The sequence below is a fragment of the Sus scrofa genome, chromosome 3 (assembly GCF_000003025.6).
Source record: "Sus scrofa isolate TJ Tabasco breed Duroc chromosome 3, Sscrofa11.1, whole genome shotgun sequence".
NCBI lineage: Eukaryota > Metazoa > Chordata > Mammalia > Artiodactyla > Suidae > Sus > Sus scrofa.
The window spans coordinates 94052176-94069195 of NC_010445.4; the positions used below are offsets into that span (position 1 = coordinate 94052176).

Consider the following 17020-nt stretch of genomic DNA (forward strand, 5'->3'; position numbering starts at 1 on the left):
TCTTCTCCCGTCTCTGGCTGGCTCTTGTCCCCAGGCCCCACCTCTCTGTCTAACTAACTTCATTCACAAGAGCTGTTGCCAGCCTCTCTCCGCATCCCCAGCAGGAGAACCCAGCTTGGCCCTCCACCCTCAACAGGCTCCCTGCCTCATTTCCCAACCCCTGGCCCTGGCCATGCCCCTTCTTTAATCCTGATCCAGGCTCGAGCCAAATTCCCATCTTCCTTCCAGAAGTTGTATGAAAATTAGATTTTTGCCACTCTAATCTGATTTGGAATGCATTAAGAGATCTGTTTCTTGAAACACCTCAAGGTGAGGCAAACTGTGAGGGGAAGAAGCATCCTGTACTGCTCTTCAGTGCTTAAACATGGTGCTAGAGTGAATCACATTCTATTTTTGTAACTAGGAGTGTTTTCTGTTTGAAGAAATGCCCCAGCATGTCTGAAACCCAGACTCTATCATAAGGAAAATCACATCTCAAGTTCAAATATTGTGAACTGGTGAACCCATAGACTTTTGCTAGGTTTATAGAGTGCCTGAAAAGATGGAACCAACAGTTAAAAATCAGCAAGTATCACACAAAAAGACTGGATTCCTGGATGCCCTTGAACAACTAGATATGGAGCTTGCATCCTTACATGGCAAGAATGGGCAGGAAGGAGGGCAGTGGGGGCTGCTTCTTTTATACTGGCACTTCCTTTCTTGGTTGCTACCCCTGGCCCGCTCTCCTCATTTAGGGCCCCACCTGGTCCTCTCAGCATCCCAGTTTTCGACTCCTACCTTAGCTGATCTGTTCTGAGAATCAGGATGGTCCTGCAGTGGGTGGTTTGCTTAGAGCAGCCATCTGGAGTTCCACTGAAGTTAGGCTGATAACTGAGAGCAGATGGGCTTTCTCTACTTCTCTGTGCTCCCAGAGTCTTCCAATCAAAGCTCATTGTTTTCTAGGAGCTCACTCAGGCCAGCTCTGATACCAGGGGAGGCTTTGTGTCTGTGAGGATACAGAAAGTGTCCAGGAGTGAAAGTCAATGAGCTTGAGCTGTAGGATTTCTCTCTGGGTCTGACCACCTCCCTGTTCTTTCATACACCTGCCATAGTGTCCTGTCTTCAGGATGAGAGCCAGACAGGGATGATTCAAGAAGGAAGACCTCCAGCCTCCTCAGGCCAGTTACAGGCCCAGATCTGATGGAGCCAGCAGAGGATATTGGGTGGGGTCCAGAGGAAGCTATCCAGGACTGAGTATGAATCCCATGCTCGCCAAGAAAAGGGCTGGACGGGTGAGTGAGGACGTACAGCCTTGTCCCCTCTCAGGCACATTTTCCTCCACAGCCTTCGGTGGAAGGACGTGAGAGAATGGGTGGAATAAAATGGTAGGCTTTTAAGCCAAGTACCTTTGAAGTTGCTACTCTTAGGTATACAAATATAGACACAGGGGGGTTGAATAATACCATTTGAAATACAACAACAGTGCTCTTCACGTGTTATGAAAGCCATTCTGAATCTTTATTTGCAAATCCAAACAGACTTTTTTTTTTTTTTTGCTTTCTTTCAAAAAATATCAAAGTATAGTTGATTTACAATGTTGGGGTAATTTCTGCTGCAAAGCAAAGTGATACACACACACATATATATAATACATACATGTTTTCTTTTTCATGTTCTTGTCCATGATGGTGTATAACAGGATATTGACTCTAGTTCCCGGTGCTGTACAGCAGGATCTTATTTTTTTTATCAATCCTGTGTATAATAGTTTGCCTCTGCTAATCCCACATTCCCGATTCTTCCCTCCTGTTCCCCCCTCCCCCTTGGCAACCACAGGTCTGTTCTCTATGTCTGTGAGTTTGTTTCTGTTTCATAGGCAGATTCTTTTGTGTCATATTTTAGAGTCCACATATAAGTGTATCAGATGGTATTTATCTTTCTCTTTCTGACTTCCTTCACTCAGTAAGTAAGAGATCAGTACGGTAAACTCTAGGTCCATCCTCGTTGCTGCTAATGACATTATTTCATTCTTTTCTATGGCTGAGTAATATTCCATTGTGTATGTATACCACATCTTCTTTATCCTTATATTCCTCTGTCGGTGGACATTTTAGGTTGCTTCCATGTTTTGGCTATTGTGAATAATGCTGCTATGAACATAGGGGGTACCTGTAGCTTATTGAATTAGAGTTTTGTCTGGGTATATGCCCAGGAGTGGGATTGCTGGATCATATGTCTTTGTTTTCTTTATTTTTATTTCATTTTATTTTTTGCTTTTTAGGGCCGCTCCTGCAGCATATGGAGGTTCCCATGCTAGGGGTCCAGTTGGAGCTACAGCTGCCGGCCTATGCCACAGCCACAGCAACGCAGGATCTGAGCCGAGTATTCAACCTACAACACAGCTCATGGCAACACCAGATCCGTGACCCAATGAACGAGGCCAGGGATTGAATCCGCAACCTCATGGTTCCTAGTCGGATTTGTTTCCACTGCGCCACAACAGGAACTCCATCTTTGCTTTCTTTAAATCCACCTCAGCTCCGTGCTGCAGTGGGTCTCTGCCACCTTCTAGTGAGGAAGCTCAGGAGACTCCTGAACCCCTCTGAGTCTCATTCTCATCTGCAAAGGGCAGATGGTTATGCTCCGTCAGGGGTGGCTGTGGGTTGATGAGTTGGCATCAAGTGTGTGCGCCCTTCTTCCCTCTCCAGGAAGCCCAGAAACCTCGCGTTCAGGAGCCTTTCTCGGGTTGTCTAGTACATCCTTTTGTTCATTCGTTTGTTCATTCATTTGCTCCTCAAGCACTGATTGAGTCCCGGCAGTGGGGTGGTCCCTGCAGCACATAATTAGCTGCTCCGGCATCTCCTGGCCAGAGCGAGTGCTGGGAGGGGAGCAGCTCCACAGTACAGAATGTCTGGCACAGGCCCAGCATGGGGTGGAGGGAAGCTCCTGAGGACCCCCCCCCCCCCCCCCCCCGCCAAGGATTGCCTTGCTCAGCACTTTCTGCGAGGCTTCCTGGTGGCTGTTTTCCAAGACCTGCTTTCTGCCCCAGGACCCTACAAAGACTCCTTTGATGAAAAGTTTCAGGCGAAGTGACTGTGTCATTTGATACAAATGAGGCTCATGAGGGTAAAAAGTGTAGCTTTATTCTTCTATTTGGGGATTTTCTAGCCCAGGGAAAATGAGCAGCTGAATGGGGCTGGGGGCAGAAGCCAGGAGGGAGGGGAAACACCAAGAGTTGGAGAACTTGAGGCTTCCATTAGCCCTGGGAATAGCAGCAGCAAGCCTGGGGCGTGACCTGCATGCCAAGAGCTGCCTCCTGCTCAGCCAGACTCTGCTTCTGGCAGCAGGAGGGACCCACGTTGTCCAGGAGGGGGTCTTCCCCCCCCCAGCCACCAGACTCAGCATCCTCCTACTCCAGGTGTCCTCATCCCCCACCCCTTTTCTTTCTTTTTTACAGCCACACCTGTAGCAAATGGAAGTTCCTGGGCCAGGGATCGAGGCAGAGCTGCAGCTGCAGGCCTATGCCAGCCATAGCAATGCTGGATCTGAGCTGCATCTGCGATCAATGCTGCAGTTTGCACTGGATCCTGAACCCACTGAGCCAGGCCAGGGATCAAACCCGCATCCTCACAGAGACAACATTGGGTTCTGCTGAGCCACAGTGGGAACTCCCTCACTCCCTTTCCAAAGGCACAGTGGTCTGCTTCCTTTCCCTTGCTTGATGGGGTGCTGAGGACCAGGGTGGGATTTGGGAGGATCCACAAAGCCCCCCCATCCAGAAGGTCTCCTTCATCCACCTCTAAGGTGGGCCTCGTGGCCAGACCACCGTTGGCATTGGTGTTCAGGGGGACCCCGTGCCTCAACTAGACCCCACTCTTGGTTTCAGGTTTTGCAGTTACCACCTTGAAATTCTCAAGAGTTCTTGAGAGAGGGACCCTGTCTTGTCCTTTTGCATTGGGCCCCATAAATTCTGGAGCCAACCCTCACCAACCACTTCTCCCAAGCCACTGCAGTGGTAACACCAGATCCTTAACCTGCTGTGCCACAAGGGAACTCCCCACTCCTTTGTTCTTGAGGAACAAAAAGGCCCACCTTGCATCTGTGATCCCCTTCTACTTAAGCAGAGGAAATTTGCAAGTCCAAAGCTGTTCCTCCACTTTGCTCTTAAGAGCGGACCAAGCCCTCTGAGGGAGCTTAATAAATACTGACTAATGAACCTGCAGCTGCTGCTCCTCTGGCTAATGAAATCTAAATAAGTCACAGACTTTAAATTATGCAACAAGGCTTGGCCAAAACAGCTTAAAAATGCCGGAGCCCTAGCGTTTCTGTTATGCCCTGTGGAAAAAAAAATCCCATCTTTTAATCATGCTTAACCTTCCTGAAAGAATAGTGGCAACCTTTAAATAATGAATGAAGGTATGGTCGCAAGATTTTCCCCCAAGCTACACACAAAGGAGCCATATCATAAAAGGGACAGAGGCAAAGACAGGCCTGGGGGGGTTCTGGACGTTTTTCGTGAGTCACGGAGTGATGGAAAAAATCCTTTGGTTGCTTCGAAGCCCAGAGCAAGGACTGGTGAAGAACAAGGAGGGAGGGAGTTCCTGTTGTGGCTCAGCAGTTAATGAACCTGACTAGTATCCATGAGGACGCAGGTTCGATCCCTGGCCTCACTCAGTGGGTTAAGGATCTGGCGTTGCCGTGAGCTGTGGTGTACGTCGCAGACACGGCTCGGATCTGACGTTGTTGTGGATGTGGTGTAGGATGGCAGCTACAGCTTGGATTTGACCCCAAGCCTGGCAATCTCCATATGCTGTGGGTGAGGCCCTAAAAAGACAAAAAACAAAAAAACATCAAAAACCAAGAGCAAGGAGGGAGGATGGCAGCCACACTGCCCCTGGCCTGCACCTGCTGATATGGGGTCTCCCATAGCACTGGTGGGGACTCCACGCCTGGTTATCCTCTCTCCCCACTTTCATACCTTGCCTCCACATCCACCCCCATCCCCAAGACCCTCCAGGCCAAGTGCACTGTCTTCACAGCAGAGCATAGCTTGAGTCAAGTCACATCACCTAGAGCAGTGTGTCACAGGCTTTCACGTGCCTGTGAGTCACTGCAGATATTGTCAAAAATGCATCTGATCCATGGGTCTGGGGTGGGACCTGGATGCTGCATTTCTGTGATACCTGGGCTGTTGGTCCTCAGATCATATGTAGAGTAGCAAGGATTTAGGTTTTGTAATGAAGCCGAAACCTTATGATCAACTGGGGCACTTTTCAGGTTAACAAACTCCTTGGACCCCGTCATCTCAGATCAATTAGTCAGAATTTCTGAAATCAGATCCTGGGCTTTGATCCCAGTCTCCCCCTCACCGCCCCCCACCCCTTTGAAAAAAAAAAAAAACAAAAACTGAGAGTCTAGGTAATTTGCAGGTCCCCCAGATGAAACCTAGAAAGCTTAACTGTCTTGCTTTCAGTCACCTGCTAAAGTGGGATTAGAAGTCCAGCTGGCAGGGAAGAGGCCTTGGGAACCCCTGTCCCCCTTCCCTCCTAGATCTCCGAGGCGGTGTTTCTAGGACTGGAGCTTTGTCCTTGGACTCAGGGTTGCACCCCATGTGATTCCATTTGGGAAACAGGAAAGATTCTTCTTTCTCTTCCCAAGCCTGCTAGAAACATGCTTAATTAATTCGTGCTTAATTGTTTGGGCTAGAGCTGAGTGTAACCTGGAGGATTTGTTAGACTCTCAGTCTTCAGCATCTTGGGGTGGAGAGGGCTCATGTGGAGGATGCGGGCGGGCATGCACAGGGCTCTGGGACTCAGGAGGGGAGGGTACTCTTGGGGCAGACTTGCCTCTTGCTGGTGACTTTGCTGAGGGCGCCCAGCACAGCGGGGCCGGCCCTTCTATGTCCCCAGGCAAGACTTCGGCCCTGGTTGTGTAACATCCTGGGGCCTCAGGCAGAGGTCAGGAGGGTGAAGGCAGAACTCCTCCTGTCGTGTGTGTCCGGAGAGAACCGTGACCTTCCTGCTGTGCTCTGTGGGCAATACCTTAAGGTAGAGGTGCAGCAGTGGGCCAGGCCCAGCGTGACTCCAGCTGTGCTCCACGCAGTTTATCTCAACCTGGACCAGGCTGCTGGCTCAGCACTGGGGCAGGGAGGCAGTGGGACCTGAGCTTAAGAAAGCAGGGCACAGTAGACACTGTTACATGCTTTTTTCCATATCCATTCCTCTCCTTCCCCTCACCCACGCTAGCAGAATCTTAATTTTGCTCAAGCCTGCAATCGTGCCCTGGCAAAAAACTTATCACACCTCAGATGTCCTGAAGTTGGGAGCCGCAGCACAACCAGTCTGACCCATGAGATGTAAGCAGAGGTCTCCCGGTGGATCTTTCTGAAGAGCTTTGAACAGGTGCCCCCCCTCCCCGGCCCCTGCTGAGCTGCAGCAGCTGTCTTGAGAATATGAGGCAGAAAGCCACGGGGTGAGGAAGATAAAAGCCATGTGTTAAGGACGGTGGAACAAAAATAAGCCTGTGTTCTTTATGACTTCCTAGGCCAGTTTCACCGTCATGGACTGCCTTGCATGGGACTTCTCAGTATATGAGAAACAGAACCCGCTCTTGGGTTAAGCCACTGTGGCTGTTTCTTTGTTTTGTTTTGAACAAAACATTTAACAGCTGAATGTGATCTTCACACACTAAGACCTTAGAAAGAAAGCTCCTGGATTGGACGAGAAGGTCAAGGCAAGAACAGGGTTCCCAGGAGAGGGGAGGGGAGAGGATTCCCCCCCCCCTTTTGGAGGACGCTCACTCTCTCCCCCACCCGTCTTCGGGGATTCCTTATTTCCCAAGGCATCAAGTGCATATTCCTCAGACTAAACTCCAGACTGTAAAATTTGGTCCCAAATCAACTTTCCAGGCCTGTTACCATCGACTGGAGCAAGGATGAGCCTGCTTCTTCTCCTGAGTATAGATTATCCGTCCCCACCCAGCGTTAACATTTGGGTGAGTTCTCCCTCCTTCTTTCTCCCTGTCCCAGGCTGACGTGCCCTGGTGGGCTGCTCTTTTGAGAAGTCTTCCCATCACCCTGGGCTTAGGGCACCTCTCCCTCTTTGCTGTCCTTCGTCACTGGGGTCTGTGTGCCCCAGAGCATCTTTATACTTCAGTGCATGTGAGCCTCATCTCCCCAGCGAGGCGGTGAGATCCCCCCAAGGCAGGCTTTGGGGAACGTGGTGGTCCTGAAAGATCATGTGCTTCAGAGTCAGACCTGAGATCTAAGATGGTCTTGAGGTTGTCACTTCAGCTCTCTGAGCCTCGGTGTCCTCATCAGTGAAATGGGGCTAATGGATTTGTCTACCTCCAGGCCTCCATGCAGCATGTAGCCGAATGCCTGACATGTTGGAGCCAAGCCCTGGAAGGGCTTGTGTGTTGACTCGTTGCCTGCTCGGTAACCCTAGCTGTGCCGTTTTCCTATTTCTCCACTTCTGTCCCTCCCTTCCTTCTGATTTTCTGCTTTGCCTTTGAATAGGGAGGCCTCTACCAAGTTTGGGCAGTGACTAGGAGCTCTGGTCATTCTTGCCGAGGGCAGATCTGAGGCTACTGGCGCTAGTCGTAGGGAGGCGAGACAGAGGGGAGACTTCATACTCATTGCTAAGAGGGTGAGATGAGATGCTAGCTTAACTGAGTTTATTAAGTCTTTCTCTGAAGATTTGTAAGGAAAATGGGTTTATTTCAATTCAGGTTTACCTGGCTACAGGATGATGAAGTAAATGGCCTTATAGCACTTTTTTTTCTTTGGTCTTTCTGTCTTTTTAGGGCCGCACCCGTGGCACATGGAGGATTCCCAGGTTAGGGGTCCAATAGGAGCTGTAGCCGCTGGCCTATACCATAGCCACAGCAATGCTGGATCTGAGCTGCATCTGCAATCTACACCACAGCTCACAGCAACACTGGATCCTCAACCTACTGAGCGAGGCCAGGGATTGAACCTGAACCGCTGAGCCATGATGGAAACACCTCTTTTTCTTTTCTTTCTTTTTCTTTCTTTTTTTTTTTTTTTAAACTTTCACTTCTGTTTCCTCTAGCAAATTAAACATCTGGGCTTTAATCTTTTTGATGTCCTGATCTATTGTCTCAATCCTACCCCAGAAACCCAGATCAAATGAGATGATTTTGAGAAATGACCCATAGCAAACAAATTCTATCATTGAAAGCTTAATGAGAAATGACAGTTTTATTACTTCTGAGTAAATACCTGTCACATGTAGCTATAAATGGGGATGGGTGCATTGAACTGGAAAATGTGAAGTCACCGTGGCCCCAAATGGCATGATAATGGGTACTGACATGGGATCCCAGGGTGGTCTTCTCTTTTCCTGTGTTTGTACTCAGCATCACTCAGGGAGCCCAACAGGACAGAAGGGTTTTCTTTTGTTCTTTTGTTCCTCTTAAAGCAGAGCCTCAGGTCCAGGAAGCGGAGGGGTCAATACAGACTTGATTGATCGCATGGCTGTTTCCAGCCTCATTCAGTGTGTGGCGTTATCCCTAAAGCCTCCCTTGCTAGTCATCGTTCCTGGGAGGGGCGGGTGACAACCTGCTGGGGGAGGGGTGTGTGAGAGGAGGGGTCAGGAGCTGGTCTGGGGGGGTAGGGGGGAATTGAACCCCTTCCCTTGTTGTACACTCTGGGCAGCCGCCTGTGGTCCCTCCAGTGAGCCCTCTACTGTCCAAAGTTCACTCCTTTTGGTTGTTGCTGCCTGTTTATCTGGAGGTCTGTGTATATCTCTATGGTAGACAACTGTTTATTTGTGTGTGGTGTGTGTGTGTGGTGTGTGTGATTTGAGGGTTGAGCTGTATGGCCTGTTTGGGTGTTTTTTTCTCCTTCTCCTCCTTTTTCATGAGGGCAGCATTGCTGCCTTGCTCTGGGCCCAATCAGACCATCAGTTCCTCCTTCCCAAAGTCCCAGGGAGTATGCCCAGATTTCGCCACCCTGGCTCCCCCAGGCGCTGCTTGGTGATCAGGGTATCCGACAGGCCTGCGCTGAGCTCCCTAGAGCTTCAGCATCTCTCTTCTTGAATTGCATGTTGCTGAGGGCAGGCTCCAACCCGCACGATGGACTGTGTGCAGTCCTACTCAGGCCCAGGGCCAAATGGACCCTTGCCAATGGCCTGGTGATGCCATCTTGACATGGCTGCAAAGCTGGAAAGAGCTTGCTGAGTCTTGGCACCTGTGTTAGTTTCCCATATTAGTGTTGCTGCTGTAATTAATGATTACAAATGCAGTGGCTTCAAACAACTCAAATTTATTCTCTTACAGTTCTGGAGGGCAGAAGTTTAAAATGGATTTGGCAGGGCTGCATTATTCTGGTGGCTCTAGAAAGAACCCATTACCTTGCCTTTCTAACTTGTGCAGGCCACCTGCTTTCCCTGACTCATAGCTCTGCATCCTTCCAGCCTCTGCTGCTTCTCTGCCTCTCACCCTCCTGCCTCCCTCTTATAAGGACCCTTGTCATTACATTGTGGTCATCTGGATGATCCAGGGTCGTCTCTTCATTTCGGGGCCCTTAATTTAATCTCAAAGTCTCTTTTACCACGGAAGGTAACATAGTCACAGGCTCTGGGGATTGAGACGTGGACATCTTTGGGGGGGGCATACCCCCCAAGCCTACCACTGCTCCCCACGCCTCAGGAAGATCTCTGAAAGTGAGTAGATGTGGGGGATCCCAAGTCAGCCTGGTCACGGTGTGATTTCTGGGATGCTGGAAAGGCTTTCTAAACCCCTTCTCCCTACAGATACCTCCCTAACCTGCTACCTTCTGAAATCCATCTCTCGAGAAGGAAAGCACCTTTGCCCGCCCTGAGAACTCAGGCTTACTACAACGCCTGGCCACGTTTCTTCACACGAAGGTGTAGATGGGTGGCAGCAAGCCTTTCCTGACAGCAGGTTCTGATGGGGGAGAGGGTGGTGCCCAGTGACGGAGAGAGCGAAGGCACCTGGAGGTATGACCATAAAGCTTTAATCAAACAGAGCAGAATGGCCGCGATGCAGAACAGGTAGTGCTTGGAGAAGAGGAAGAAGATCATCTCCTTGGTGACATAGATGATGTGTATAAAGATGAAGCAGTACAGGAACATGGCGAACTGGTTCTGGGGGAGCAGGAGGTCCTGGAGGCCTCCCGAGAACTGTGGGGGAGAGAAGAGAGCGGAGCTGGCAAAACCAGGGCTGGAGCACCTGGCAGACCGGGGCGTCCCTCCTGCTCTCGCCCCTTCCTGAACGTGACCTTGGGCAGCTTGTCTGCCTCACCTAAGGAGAGGGTAATGGTACCCACCTCCCAAGATGAGGAGGAAGCGTGAGACAAGAAGTGAACATTGCCAGGCAAGGTTGCTGGCACAGAGAGGGCACTCGGGAGCTCTGACTTCTTGAGGCTGGTCTCAGCCCTCCTGAGCCCACCTTCCTTCCTCTGTAGGCTCCACGCAGCCTCTGAGACCCCCATGCGGGCAGTCTCGCTTCTACTCTGAGATGCCCAGGTCTGGACGCTGGGTCTTGGGCGTGTTCTCTGGACAGTCATCCCTGACACTCAACCTTGTCTTCTGGATGGTGGCAGAAGGAGGGGGTGTCCCTTGGGCACAAATGACTGTGTCTAACCCTCCGAATCCTGGCACATGTCACACACGGTCAGGCAGTGGTCCTTCAGCCCAAGGTTTGGTCTCTCCTCCTGTGGACGGGTAGTCAAAAATGGGCGATGGGCACCCACCCCTCCACAAACCCTTGGGGTCTTGGGTGTGGGGGGAGGGAGCTTGAGCTGTCTGGCTGATTCTGCCTATGTGCTGCTCTTTTCCAGAATCTATACAATTAAGATCTAACAGACCCCCCATTTTAACTGTAGAAAGCATCAACATATAAGTAGGCTAAAAGCTGATATAACTATTTTGATCTGTAGTTAAGAAGGCATGACCCATGGTCCCTTCTTTATAATATCTTTTAAACTCATACCCCACTTTTTTTTTGGTAAGCAGATGGATGGCAGGAATTGTGATGCCCTAAACTAGCTAGAAACATATTCATAGAAGTATTTCTCTCTCTCTTTTTTTTTTGGAAACCATTTTATAGCTCTTTAACCACTGTTTTGCTAGGTTCTGTTTATTCTGCTCAAAATGTTATAAAAACATTCTGTAATTAAGGAAAAAAACCAGGAAAGTCCTTTTAAAAACAAGTTTGAGGTAAAGAACAGGTTGATCCTGTCAGCTTGTGGGAAAACCTCCTGCAGCAAAAGACATCTGTGCATATTTATTTGCAATATTCTCTCACTGGCGGATGATGGTGAGGCCAAGGGGACACAGAGATCTGGGTCTGAGGGCGGCTCTCTGTCCTGTACCTTCAGTGCTGTAGGAGGTATTTTTCAATATAATTTTTCTTGCCTCTACCCACCCACCCAGAAAGAGAGGTGGGGAACTTAAAAACCCAGTCACCTCTAACTAAATGCCCAGGAGGTAAAACACTTTTGTAAAGTATTGTTAAAGACTGGGGTTTGGGGCACAATTTTGAACCAACTACATAAAACGCAAGGGCAACAAAAAACCCAGCCGGGCAGAAAAGGGCTCCAATGATGCTACCTCTAAAATGAATAGCAAGGCAGGTAGAAGACCAGAAGAAGAAATCCAGGGTTCTGGTGGGACTAGAGGCTGGACAGAGCTGATGTTTCTCTGCAGACCCGGTATGGCTCTGGGTCCATGGACTTTCTGTCACTGTTTGTGGTCTGCATGCTAATGGCTGATATTTATGATTTTTTTTTTTTTTTGGTCTTTTTGCCTTTTCTAGGGCCACTCCCGCGACATATGGAGGTTCCCAGGCTAGGGGTCTAATTGGAGCTGTAGCCACTGGCCTACACCATAGCCACAGCAATGCGGGATCTGAGCCATGCCTGCAACCTACACCACAGCTCACGGCAATGCCGGGTCCTTAACCCACTGAGTGAGGCCAGGGATGGAACCCTCAACCTCATGGTTCCTAGTCGGATTTGTTAACCACTGCGCCACGATGGGAACTCCAGATGTTTATGATTTTGATAACAAAACATGCACTTGTGAAAACTTCTAGACTTTTTGAAAACACTTTCAGTGGTCTATTCCTTGAACCAGAAGACAGAAAGCAGATAGGACTATGCACCAAGGATTTCTATCTCCTCCAGCGAGGAGAAACATTACCAAACTAAAAAGCAGGTATTGTGTGGGGAAAAAAAAAAAAAAAAAAAAAAAAAAAAGGTAACTGTTAAGAAGCCAGCTTGTGTTCATTGAGAACAAATCATGCAGAACCAACCCAATTTTCCTAAAAAATGGACCAGACAATTGGGGAAATCGTGTAATATCTTAATTCTGGGAAACTGACAGCGTTGTCTCAGGACAGTTTTCTGAACAAAGTAGAGAAACGTGAGCTAGAGAAGATGTAACTCAAGGGTGCTGATTAATGGAACATTGCTAACCTTAGGGAGATTTAGTAGTATTTACTTTAGGTCATATCCTCCTCAACAATTATAGCGATGACTTGGATAAAGACAAGGCAGATTTCTCAGAACTGAGGATGACTCAGAGCTGGGAAGCGGAGCAAATACATTACATCCTGATAAAATTGAAAAGCGATGAACGTAAGCTGTTGCATTTGGGTCAAGAAGTAAGTTGCATGAGTACATAAAAATGGTAATAGCTCACATTTATTGAGTGCTTACCTCAACGTGCCAGGCTCGCTGCAGAGCGCCTCATGCATTCTTTCATTTAATGTTCACAATGACCCTATGAGGTAGCTATTACCTTATAGATGAGCAAACTGAGACTCAGAGAGGATCAGTAACTTGCCCAGCATCACACAATTTATATATGGTAGAGCCAGGATTTTAACCCAGGACTGTCTCATTTTAAAACCCAGACAGCACTGCTTTAAACAAGAACATTGTTTATTATTTAGTGCTTATGATGGCTCCGCCACAGTGCTAAGCACTTCACGTCCCATTTAATCACAAGCAGGCTTTCTTATCCCCATTTAGATTAGGGGAGAGTGGTTCATTTCTTGCCAAAAGATGTCTAAGTTTTAGTTGACAGTAAGGCAGTGTGATCCAGCAGAGCAGAGGCAGCCCTAGTCAGGGACAGAGGGTCTATCAAAACCCACTGGCCAGCCTGCAGTGGGGGCTTCCGGGATGCTGCCCTGAAGCAGGTAAGATGGGTTCCCTGGGCAAGTCTGGATGGGTCCCCCTCACCCCCCAGGGCCAGACACCTTTCACTTCCGGGGGCGGGACCTGTCACCTACCAGGCGGGGCGTGGCCTGCTGGTGCAGCTGCTCCATCACTTCCTCGTGCTGCCGCTGGCGCTCGTTCTCCTCATGCAGGTACTTGAGCCGCGTGAGCTCGAATTCCATGCGCACCTTCTCCAGCTCCATCTCGCCGCTGCGCTGGGGCCCTGGAGTCCCCGGGGCCGGCGTGGCTGGGGCCGGGGGCAGCTCTGAGAGTTCGGGTCCGTCGCCCGCCTGGCCCTTGGTGGGGGCCGGGCCGGCCTTGGAGGACGGTGACTTAGGTGGCCCTGGGCAGTCTCCGTCCTCACAAGATTCCATCTCCTCCAGGTAGTCGTAGGAGGAGTCTGGCTTTGGGGACTCTGCCTCCTGGGGCAGGGAAGGAGGTGGGAGTCCAGAAGTCAGTACAAGGCTGTGGCTCGCTGCTCTCCCCTCACCCCCGCAACTCCTCGCAGCCCCAGGCACAGTGCCTTCGGGTGCTTGAAGGAATGTTATGGACTGTAAGCATCTAGCCTGAGTTCTTACTAGAAGTGGACCTCACGTTATCAGGACCTGAGTCTTCAGAAGGAGAGGGCAAACTAACACAGAGGGATGGCACCCTGAAGTTGCAAGTGGGGGCCTTGGGGAGGTGAGTAGAAGTCTGTGTTCCTGGTGATCTTCAAATCGCCCCTGGAGGTAACCTGTCCACCCTCCCTCTACTTTGGGACCACTTAGACACCCAGTCCTCTGGGGGCTGCAGAGGGAGGAAGAAACTTAGGGTCTTCGCTGAGGTAACCTAAGTTATGGGGACCAACCATAGGGCTAAGGAGGGGCCTGGTCCCATCCAGGAGGAGGGAAGAGCCTCCCAGGAGAGGTGTGTGGGGGGAGACCAAAGCCAACTTAAGTGACTTCGCAGTTTAATGAAGGGTCACAGCTGAGTGCCAGTGTAGGATGGGGTGCACCTGACTGCTCTTCTTAGCAGCTCTCTGGAATCTCCCAACACTCAGCCCCTGTGTCATGGCGTCCCGGGCTCTTCCTCCCCCTGCTGGGACAGGCTGGGACAGGCTGGGACAGTGAGATGAGGCCTCCTCCTTACCAAAGAAGCCCTTGCCTTCCCTTCAGACATGGGGTCATCAGGCACCATCTTGGGAAAGGTTGGGCAGCTTTCTCCGGCCCCCCCGCCTTCCATCATCTCCCTGTCCTCTGTTGCCATCCAGAAAACCACAGTGCTGCCGGTTGTGGCCAAAGGACGACTTTTGAGGCTCTACCATTTGGCCTCGCCAGATTCCACAGCCCAGCCACCATCACAATCCTCTGTCCTCATAATAACCCACATTCTACCAGTTGCTAGGGCCCTTTGGCAGAGAGTGACACCCTTTAAGGTGCTGTCATTGAAAACAGGATGGGCCTTTGCCAGCCCTAGGGGCTTCTCTGAAAACTGGAATTCCACCCCTTGAGGTCTAAATTCCATGATTTGAAATCCATTCCTCTGAGTCCCTTTTTAAAACTCAGACTGTATTGATTTTTTTTATGATTTTTATTTTTTCCATTAGAGTTGATTTACAATGTTCTGTCAATTTTCCACTGCACAGCCAGGGGACCCAGTCACACATACATGTATACATTCTTTTGTCTCCCATTATCATGCTCCATCACAAGTGACCAGACATAGTTCCCAGTGCTATACAGCAGGATCCCATTGCTTATCCATTCCAAAGGCAATAGTTTGCATCTATTAACCCTAAATTCCCGGTCCTTCCCACTTCCTTCTCCTCCACCTTCTGTTCTCCATGTCCATGAATTTCTTTTCTGTGGAAAAGTTTCATTTGTGCCGTATATTAGAGTCCAGGTATGTGTGATATCATATGGTATTTGTCTTTCTCTTTCTGACTTCACTTAGGATGAGAGTCTAATTCCATGTTGCTGCAAATGGCATTATTTTGTTCTTTTTTATGGTGGAGTGAACCCAGACTGTATTGAGATGAGTCACAATTAGCTCCGCAAACCCCTGTTCAGCTCACAGGCTAAATTATGTCTCCCACCCCCCAAATCCATATGTTGAAGTCTTAACCCCCAGTACCTTGGATTCTGCCTTTATTTAGAGATAGGGTCTTCCTAGAAGGGATTACGTTAAATGAGGTCATTAGGGTGGGTCCTAATCCAATATGGCGGCTGTCCTTATAGGAGGGAATTTGCTACAGGCATGCACAGAAGGAGATGATATGAAGATGAGGGAGAAGATGGCCATCTAAAGACGAAGGAGAGAGGCCTTGTGTTAGTCAGGGTTCTCCAGAGAACCAGTAGGAGCTGGACCTTATCATAAGTTCGAACAGAACTTAGAAGGAGTTGGCTCATGTGATTATGGAGGCTGAGAAGTGACATGAGCTTCTGTCTGCAAGTGGGAGACCCAGGATAACTGAAGGTATCAATTCCAATCAGAGTCTGAAGGCCTAATCACCAGGAGTGCTGCTGGGGTACGTCCCAGCCCACGGCTGGGAGAAGACCAGTACCTCAGCTCAGACAGTGAGGCAGAGAGAATCAATTCACCTGCCTCCACCTTTCGTTCCATTCAGGCCTTCAAAGGATAAAATAAGATGCCTGTCCATGCTACCATAGGGCCATCAGCTTTCCTCAGTCCACCAGTTCAAATGCTAGTCTCTTCCAGAATCATTCTCACAGACATACTCAGAAATGATGTTTAACCATATATATATATATATATATATATATATATATATATGGGCATCCCAGGGCCTAGTCAAGTTGACTCATAAAATTAACCATCATAGGCCTGGAACAGATCCTTCCCTCACAGCCTTCAGAAGGAACCAACCTGGCTGACACCTTGATCTCAGACATGTAGCCTCCAGAACTGTGAGACAATAAACTTCTGTTGTTTAAGCCACCCCATGTGTGGTCCTTTGTTATGTTGTGGGTCCTAGCAAACTAATACAAACTCAATTATTCATAGGATGGATTGAGTGGGACCAGTAAAGAGATTGGGGGCTGGGCAGTATACTTTGTTGTCTTCAGTTTTGTGGAAATGACAAAAAACCCTCCCCAAAACCCCACAAAAACCATGTTTGGTAGTTGGAGGCAGGGTTACATATGGAAAGAGAAAAGGCTACATTTGAATTCTAGCTTTGCTACTCTCCAGCTGTGTGTCCAGGGAGAAGTTACCTTACCTGCTGCTGCTCAGGGTACTCGTTTGTAAATGAGAATAAGGATGGACTACCCCCTGCGCTGCAGTACTGATGTAAAACTCAGACAGTGTGTTTGCCCAGGACCTGCCTATCCAGGGGCGAAGTAGATGGTAACCACTGTCATCCTTGTTACAAGGGGATTTGTCACTGGAGCGAAGAAAAGGCTCAAGATCTGCCTCCTTGCAAATCTCTAACTGGACCATGGCTTTCCTCTCCCAGAATTATGATGGTGACCACAGGGACTGTCTCCCAGCTATTGTGTAAGATGTTGATCCCACCTCAAGCACGCCTCAAGCACCAGAAGTAGGATTGCTGGGCAAATATATCTAGACATCTGTATCTATATGTCTATATCTATATCTATAAAGGGTGCTCAGTTAAGTTTGAATTTTAGATAAATAATTTTTAGTATAAATACATTGTAAAAATTGCATGGGACACACATACTAAAAATTCATTATTTATCTGAAATTGAAGTTTCACTGGGGATTCAGTGTTTTTTATTTGCTAAATCTGATGATCTTAGCTAGGAGAGACCTGCCCCCCCAACCGATTACATATGACCAAATAATGAGCTGCTATTAAAAATCACCAAGCAC

General features: G+C 49.0%; 2 protein-coding genes across 5 annotated transcripts in view; one reads left to right on the forward strand and one right to left on the reverse strand.

The window, feature by feature from the left end:
* Positions 1-17020, forward strand: part of ATP6V1E2 (ATPase H+ transporting V1 subunit E2) — a 66224-nt gene that overhangs the window by 39924 nt on the left and 9280 nt on the right. The window contains exon 3 of one of the 4 annotated variants that reach the window (XR_002342731.1): positions 9756-12223. The exons of the other annotated variants lie outside the window; for them this stretch is intronic. The gene's annotated coding sequence lies outside the window, so the exon portion shown is untranslated. Of the gene's footprint in view, positions 1-9755; positions 12224-17020 lie in introns of those variants that run through there. 4 annotated transcript variants of the gene reach the window in all.
* On the reverse strand, positions 9802-14849 carry TMEM247 (transmembrane protein 247). The gene is made up of 3 exons (XM_003125170.6): positions 14315-14849; positions 13261-13608; positions 9802-10145 (listed from the first exon to the last, which is right to left on the reverse strand). Exons 1-3 carry the CDS (start codon positions 14429-14431, stop codon positions 9837-9839), a joined length of 774 nt encoding a protein of 257 aa, XP_003125218.3. The 5' UTR covers positions 14432-14849; the 3' UTR covers positions 9802-9836.

What these genes read in the sequence shown, in the direction of transcription:
- TMEM247 (XM_003125170.6), bottom strand. Translation starts at nt 14,431, where the DNA reads ATGGCAACAGAGGACAGGGAGATGATGGAAGGCGGGGGGGCCGGAGAA. An exon ending in GGAAGGCAAGGGCTTCTTTG is followed by an intron (nt 13,609 to 14,314) that starts GTAAGGAGGAGG and finishes TCCCTGCCCCAG; the next exon opens with GAGGCAGAGTCCCCAAAGCC. An exon ending in AGCAGGCCACGCCCCGCCTG is followed by an intron (nt 10,146 to 13,260) that starts GTAGGTGACAGG and finishes TCTCCCCCACAG; the next exon opens with TTCTCGGGAGGCCTCCAGGA.